Source organism: Myxocyprinus asiaticus, chromosome 26 (assembly GCF_019703515.2).
Source record: "Myxocyprinus asiaticus isolate MX2 ecotype Aquarium Trade chromosome 26, UBuf_Myxa_2, whole genome shotgun sequence".
NCBI lineage: Eukaryota > Metazoa > Chordata > Actinopteri > Cypriniformes > Catostomidae > Myxocyprinus > Myxocyprinus asiaticus.
This window is the reverse complement of record NC_059369.1, coordinates 3,148,048-3,156,282: the sequence shown is the minus strand read 5'-3', so window position 1 is coordinate 3,156,282 and position 8,235 is coordinate 3,148,048. Positions and strand designations below refer to the sequence as shown.

Below are 8,235 nucleotides of genomic sequence, written 5' to 3'. Positions count from 1 at the left end.
TTACATGCGATGTTAACCCTTTCAGTACATGCGAGTGCAATTACACATTATGGTCTTTATTTCTTAAGACATTAATCTGTAAAAATACTGACGATGAATCACAATCATTAGTCACCGCTTGATGAAAAACAATGCCATTTATTTATTTATCGTGGTTTCCAGTCAAGTGATAGACTACATTAACTACATGTAGACTAACTTCTTCTGGAAACAATGCAAGTCAGCTGCAATTTTTTAAAGACTGTATTATGTAACAGTGGTTCCCAACCCTGTTCAGGTGTGTTTGATTAGGGAGATATCCAGAATGTGAGTGTTGAGAACCACTAATAGCACACGTAGCTTTGTGTTGTAATAGTAAATGTTTAAGAATCTGATTAGTTTACAGTTTATGGACTCATACAAGAGCTTGTGTGCTTTAAAATTCCTCGTGGTTTTTCCTTCAGATTACTCATTAAGCATGCAATAACCATCCATAATAATTTAATAATATCAAAACCCGATCAAAGAACCACATCAAAGGTTTGGCCTATTGATAGTGCGCGATTGGGGTTATTGACGCACATCGATAAGCATTTGATTTATATTCATCCGATGATCCATTTATCTGCGTGGTATTCGGAAGAGTTCAATTAGAGTTGGTCAGGGTTGAAGCAGTGTGTGTGTGTGTGAAGTCCCTTTCTCCGTAGGTCACAGAACACGCTTCCAGAGCTGGATGAAGATTTCTTGTAAATGCCTCCGGTTCGAAGAATTTCATTTACATATTCATGAGCCTAAAGAGACTAGGCGCAGTGATTGAACGCGTGGGCGGTCCGCTGGCCAATCGGCTCTCAGACTATCTCCATTCACATGAGCGAGTGGGTTACTTTATAAATGAAGCGTGTGGATGGTTGAGAAAGTGAGCAGTATATACTTAAGGCGCACTCTGTTACATCAATAGAATAAAGATGAATCCCGGGGGTCGCAGACTGAAGCAGTGGCTTATAGAGCAGATAAACAGCAATACCTATAATGGACTGTTATGGGAGGATGAGAAGAGAACCATGTTCCGAATCCCCTGGAAACATGCAGGGAAACAGGACTACAACCAGGAGGTGGATGCATCCATATTCAAAGTAAGCGCTACATTCAATAAAAATAATCATTACATTAAGGAATGTTATTACTATTATTTCTGTTATGTTTAATAAAACTTTATAATAATTATAAAATAATAAATACAATGTCATTATTTTTGCAAAATAATTATTTTTTAAATCGCATAAAATATTAATCTTGAACATTTAATTGCTCAATTTGGATAAACGCATATAAGATGCTAAAAATATAATTATGCAGAAGGTAGAAACACAAGCAAAGCATCTGATTGCGCAATGTTTTATTTACAACTGCTCAATTTTGTAAAATGTATTTAAATGTGTGTGTGTGTGTGTGTGTGTAGCCTATATATATATATATATATATATATATATATATATATATATATATATATATATATATATATATATAGATTACTTTACAGTAATTGGCCAATTACGGTGAACAAATAAAACAAAGATATTTGAAAACAGAACATGTGTACAAAAGTCAAGGCTGTTGGTAGATTTTGACACTAGACATAATGACCCATAAATGGTATAGACTAATCAGGCCAGTGCTGATTATGTCAAAATCTGATTAATCAGCCTGACCGATATAGTGGTCTATCAATAGTAATTATCCAGGGGCAAGAACAGAACAGTATCATAAATTAATATGACATGTTATAAACTGTGTTTGTATTCAGTCCCTCAGCATCAAGCTTACACTTTTCCTTGTTTCGTGAGAGTAATTCAGATGTTGTGGTGATGTCTGACTAAGCATATGTTTTCTCAGGCATGGGCGATATTTAAAGGGAAGTTTAAGGAGGGAGATAAAGCTGAACCAGCGACTTGGAAGACCAGACTGCGCTGTGCGCTCAACAAGAGCCCTGACTTTGAGGAAGTTACTGACCGATCCCAGCTTGACATCTCGGAGCCTTACAAAGTGTACCGAATAGTTCCGGAGGAGGAACAGAAGTGTATGTGTGCGTGTAGCTCTGTTATGCAAGTTCTTTGTTTTTCAGTAAAGCTCCAAGAATTATTAAAAATAGCACAAATGCACATTTGCTTACATTCTGCACAAAATGCTGACATTCACCTACACATGAGAGGTCTCCCTGGACTTTTTCAAGATTTTCGGTTCAAATGTGACTGAATGTATTAGGGAAAGTATGTCTTAGGTCCTGTAACTGGTCACAATTTATCTTAAGTTTTTCACAATTTTTAATCGCCTTTTTCCTTCAGTAGTTCAATTTAAATCATCCTGCAGTGTGACAAATTTATTGCAATTAATACAAGCTCATAAAAGATGCAAGCATAATAATATACTGTATATAATAATATAATAATAATTAGATTTTTCAAATGCTGTTTAAAATAGTTTTAGACAGAGTGCCACATCACAAGACGTGTCAACTACCTACATTAAGAGGTTATTTGGGTAAAGATACCTTCATCTTTATAAACCATTACTGTTTGGAAAGTGAATTAACAGCAGTTATTTTTTTTTAGTGGGTAAAAACTCCATCCCCGTAATGTCCTGCAGTACTGACATCAGTGACATGGACTGCTCACCAGATCTGGATGAACTGATCAAAGAGGTAAAGTCTCTCCATCTCTTCATCTGGTAACTGCGCAAGTTACCTTTTTGTTAATGAATGCTGATTAAGTAGTATAAAGTGGAATGAAGATTCAGTGTGCATTGTTGCATTACATGATGACATGTTTTTGTGTACATATTTGTGTGTTGATGTGCAGCCCTCTAATGATGAATACATGGGCATCCTCAAGCGCAGTCATTCTCCCCTGGACGAGGGCAGTAACGTGCCGCCGGGACAGGAATGGTGGCAGCAGGGACCCCACAATGGTACAACACACTCGAATCATGTTCATAGGGTTCTTTACATTTTAAGAATAAAGTAGTTAAGCAAACATGAGAACTTTCTTGATGTTCTTGAACATGATTAAATGACAATTCAGCTTCCACTTAAATTGTGTTTTTAAAAACTAAGCCAGTGCAAAAATACGCCTGCAGATGTACATGCTAAATAAGGCCAATGTGTTCAGCATTACTGACTGAAAGAATGACTAACTTTCCTCAAAGAGTTGCTGATTAGCGTATCTGTGTTACTCCCTCATCTTGATAGATAGACAGACAGACAGACAGACAGACAAATAGTCTTTCTTTCTTTTGTCGTAATACTATGGAGGGCTGTGAATTTTTTTTTGTTTTTTTTACATTCACAGCTGCTGTTGTTCATCAGGATCTATCTCCTGCAGGTACATGATTGTTCATTTTCATTTATCAACTTCTCTTAAAACATTTTTGTTTTAATTCTCATTTCCCTTGCAGTGTTCACCCAAAAATGATTTTTTTTTCTTTCTGTTTTCATTCACTCACACTCATGTCATTTCAAACCAGTATGAATCTCTTCTGTGAAACACCAAAGGGGAAGTTTAGCAGAATGTCTGAGGTGCTCTCTTCCATACAATGAAAGTGGATAGAAACAGGGGCTGTACAGTGGCACAAAGTGCATAAAAGCACCATAGAAGTAGTCCATATGACTCATTTACTATATACCAAATCTTCTAAAATATATGATAGCTTTGTTTGAGGAACTGACTGTCTTGCCTTAAAAATCTAGCTTGACAGCCATTGTCACCACTGACTTTCATTCGATGTAAAAGAGCAACATGGGCATTATGGTGTAAATAACTCCGTATGTGTTGTACAAAAGAAAGAAAGTTTGGTACCACATTGGGTGGGGGAGTCTCCCATATACCCCAGCAGAATTATTTTATTCCAACCCATCAATGACACTTAATTTTATAGTACATAAATTAATAGTTAGATTTTGCTTAATACAGTAGTTTTTGAATATTTTCACAGCTGTGTGAGGAGAACATCTTACCACAAGTTTCTCTCTCCCCAGCATTCTCTCAGATGATGATCTGCTTCTATTATGGAGGCCGTCTGGTGGGCAGCACGGTCACCACTCACCCGGAGGGCTGCCGTATCTCGCCCTGCCAGACCCCTGAGACTAATGGCCTGTTATACGGGTCGGACAGCCTCCAGAACATCCGCTTCCCTTCAGTGGACTTCATTGAACATGAGAGGCAGCGTCACATCACCCGAAAGCTCTTCAGTCACCTGGAGCGTGGTGTATTGCTGCGTGCCAACAGAGATGGCATCTTCATCAAGCGTCTGTGCCAGAGCAGAGTGTTCTGGTGTGGCCATGACTCACAGTACAACGCAAACCCCTGCAAACTGGAGCGAGATGCGGTGGTGAAGATCTTTGACCCTACCAGGTTTTTAGAAGGTAACTGCTGAACCTTGCTGAAATATTAAATATTGAGATTTTTTTTTGTTTGTTTGGTATTATATGAAAGTATGTTTTTCAGTAAAAGACAACTGAAACAGTTTTACTGAATACTGAAGTTACTGAAAAATTTAAAGAATATTGTTATACTGTATATAATTAATAACCATGTGAATCTTGATCTTACAAAAATATATTAAAATATAAAGTATTTATAGGATAAGGCATAACATGTCCATGGATTTTTAATTATTATATATTTGTATAAACATAAGGATTTTAGGTTAACACTACATGACGGTTTCGAAGGTAATCGAAACAGTCTCCGTATAATTAACTCAAATGTCTTATTTTCTGAATTGGCTGAATTGAAATGCATTAGACGTGGTTCATCTGTATTGTAATATTTATCTGTTTTTTTGTTATAAGGCTTTAGCTCACACATGGGAAATGAAAATATTTTTGATATTCATAAGGACATTAGAGGATTGTATGTGATTTGTTATTGTATTGTCCTGCAGCTCTGCAAGTATATCAGGAGGGTCATTATCAGGCCCCGGACCCCACCATCACGCTCTGCTTTGGGGAAGAGTTCAATGATTTCAGCACTGTCAAGAGCAAATTAATCATTGTGCAGGTAACTCATATTAAGTATACTATATGCACAAACCTGAATCTAATTGAGTTTACTCTCCCATTCATGGAACACATTTCAGCGGAGACTAAAACCTTTAATATTAATACAATTTTAAAACTCCTTAAAGGTAAGAGAGAACTCAGGCAGGAGGTTACTGAATAGGCCTGGTCAAAGATATACACTTAAACACATAAAGTGACTTATAGCAATGTACAGAGAGATGTTTTAATGGGAATAAGTTAGTGACCAAATTTAATCCAAATCAAACTAGTGCTAACTGTAGAGAATATAGAGAACAAATAGCTACGCATAGTATCATATTTTGCAGCTGTCCTGTCATTAATTGTTTTTGGACTAAAGTATTAAACTTAATTTATTACATCTTTAATGAAGATAGCTATTTTGGGAGCCACAACAAAATCTTTCTTATTGTCTTAAGAAAGAAGCAGCAATATTAGAGGAGTACTGTATGTGCAAGGAGTACCAATATATACAATTGTGAGGGAGATCTATGTAATGGAAAAGATACCACAGACCACAGAAAGATGGAGACTCTTAATGGAGAGTCTGGATGATGAAGATTGGTACTACAGTAATGATCTTTTGATAGAGTGTAGAAACAAGCAAGGTTGTTTATTTTTCTAGTTTTCTAATCAGATCCCAGCAAGTTTTGCTTTTCTTCCTTTTTTCATTTTTATTTGTTTATTTTTTGAAGTCTTCATTTATCCAGATAATTTTTACTTGCGAAAAGAAAAAAGGAAAATAATTTTGGCTTCTCAGTACGTTTACATGCACAGTTACATTTTGCATAATCGAGCTACAGATTTCATTTGTGTGTCCAAGTGTATATGTGCATAATGCCGAGACCAATTATGGTCCAAATAATATGTGTACACATGCTGGATGAAGCCAAGCAACAATTGCATTATCCAGGTCTGTTAATCCGACTTAAAAATTAGACTGGTACGATTGGAACAAGCGTTTACATGTCATTTTAAAAAGACAAATTATTGTGCTGACTCAAACTTTTAAAGAACATGTAAATGTACTCAACATTAAAATGTACATGTGTATATGCACTGTCAGAAACAGTTAGGGAAACTGCTCAAAGATAATGAGAGTAGCTTCTTTGCTGTTGCTTCTTTTCACAATTGTCTGTTAACAGTCTTTAAGATGTGAATTGAAAAAAGTGTGTAACATAGCAATATTCTAATGGTGTGTCCAATTAGATCACAGCATTGAACTGTCAGAAGCTGGTGGATGCGGTGACCACTCGCAGATCACAGTACAGTGGCGGAAATGTGGAGATTTCTGATGAGATGGCCAGTGATCAAATGGCTCGCATATACCAGGATCTGTGCAGCTATACGCTTCCCCAGCGAGCTTCATGTTTCAGAGACAACCTGCCCATTCCAGTGTGAGGCAGAAATCTAAACCATCCATAATGATCCCAAATAATGCTTTTACATTGTCATGACTTGTATTATACATAATGTGTATTACACATAACATTTCATGTTTAGGTATGCTAGCTGTGTGTAGCATTCCATTTTCTCAGGGCTCAAAATATCATCTGACAAAGTTTAAAATGTTCTCAGGGATAACATTCTGTTTATTAGATGAAAGTGTATTTCTTTGTTTTTGTGTTTATATTTTATTTATTTTTTCAGAAAGTTATTTTCAAAAAATAATTGTGCATGTTTTTTGTCCTAATCATTGGATCCTCCTGTTATTTTTTATTATTATTATTCACTGTAAAGTTGATAGGTTTAACTATCCTTCATTTTTATATAAAATTTTTTAAAGCTGATTTTTCTTTTTACTCTGAAATGTAATTATGAGTCAAATAAAAGATTAGCAAGACTATAAATGTGAAATCTGTGAAATGCAAATTACAAATTGACAATTAATAGCATCCACAAATAGTCCTCAAATGTTGCACAGACCTACATAATTAATTATGCTAAAACAACAGCCGATGGCTTGTCCCAATTATCAATCATCAAAAACAGTAGTTGCTGCCTTCCGTTCACGTGATTTGTTTTACTAGAAAACTTATAACTACTGATTGGGTTACCCCCCCCACTCTTCATTTTCTGGTGACGGCCCTGTGTTTACTACAGTAATGACAATAACTATAATATGTTTATGTCTGCATAATGTACACAGACACCCATTTATCTCGCAATTGTAAATGTACAGGCAATTCAAAGTGTTTTAATGTAACAAAAATTTTTTGCACAATTTTCTTTTTTCATCCAGTTATACTGCATCCTCAGAAATAAAAAAAATAAAAAACTACTAAACTACTACTAATGCCATAAGAAAACAATAAAACATGGTCATTTGGTCTTGTGTGGTCCACCCCTTTAAACCTTTTCAGATGTAATTCATAGTTACAGAGAGCCCAGAACTGTGATGAGAATCACACTAAGTACTCTTTACTGTATGACTTCAGGTTAAAAACACCCAGACACCAACATTATCACATATTATCAATCACAAGTCACAAGTTGGAGGGTAAATTGTCTCAAATTTAATGTAATTTACTTCGGTTAGAAGAATCTGATTTTCTTTCTCTCTGAGCTGCAGGGACGCCACCCTTTCGTACACCCCACGTTTAAAGTAAATGCACTATTGTTGACTCATGTAGTTTCTCCCACCGCTGTCACGATGGACAGCTGATTAAGGCCTTGCGCTGGCTCTTCATGTATGGATGTTCAGCTGCTCAACTCGTAGCACATTCACAATTACTCTGTCTTTTTTTTTTACTTTCCCACAAATTATATACTTAGTGTTTCCAACTACATTGTTTGTCTTGAAAAGAAAAGTGCAGCTGAGATTTAAAACCCAAATATAAATAGGTTTTCTATTGTGAAAGTTCTGTCCAAGTTACAAGAAAAATGAAATCACAATTCACAATTTAATAATCAGCATGGAAAAAACCCCATATCACTAAACCACTACAGTATTATGAATATCGGGGGACGTCACCCTCAATGTCTATGGTAGTTACGGCCCTGGTCAGGTGTCATTTTATACAGATGAAAATGAGGCTGTGAGGGATAGACTTACAGCGTGTACAGTGGCATGCATTGTATAAAGGTACAAGATCACATCACATTTTTACAGCTTGTGTTTTCTGGTGCTTTTTATAATTATTAATGTTTCATCAGCTGATTTATTAACAGCAATTTAAACA

At 35.9% G+C, this 8,235-nt stretch overlaps 1 protein-coding gene across 4 annotated transcripts; it reads left to right on the top strand.

Moving 5' to 3' along the window:
• The first annotated feature begins 848 nt into the window (after nt 1–848).
• LOC127417162 (interferon regulatory factor 8-like) lies at nt 849–7,351 on the top strand. Of its 4 annotated transcripts, none has more exons than XM_051656907.1 (8): nt 850–1,112; nt 1,873–2,062; nt 2,589–2,677; nt 2,835–2,943; nt 3,324–3,356; nt 4,010–4,396; nt 4,918–5,033; nt 6,263–7,350. In XM_051656907.1, exons 1-8 carry the CDS (start codon nt 945–947, stop codon nt 6,452–6,454), a joined length of 1,284 nt encoding a protein of 427 aa, XP_051512867.1. In that variant the 5' UTR covers nt 850–944; the 3' UTR covers nt 6,455–7,350. The 4 variants fall into 4 exon arrangements, with proteins under 4 accessions (XP_051512868.1, XP_051512867.1, XP_051512869.1 ...); XM_051656910.1 differs by having other exon boundaries at nt 915–1,112; nt 1,873–2,056; XM_051656908.1 differs by lacking the exon at nt 3,324–3,356 and having other exon boundaries at nt 849–1,112; nt 6,263–7,351.
• The last annotated feature ends 884 nt before the right edge of the window (nt 7,352–8,235 follow it).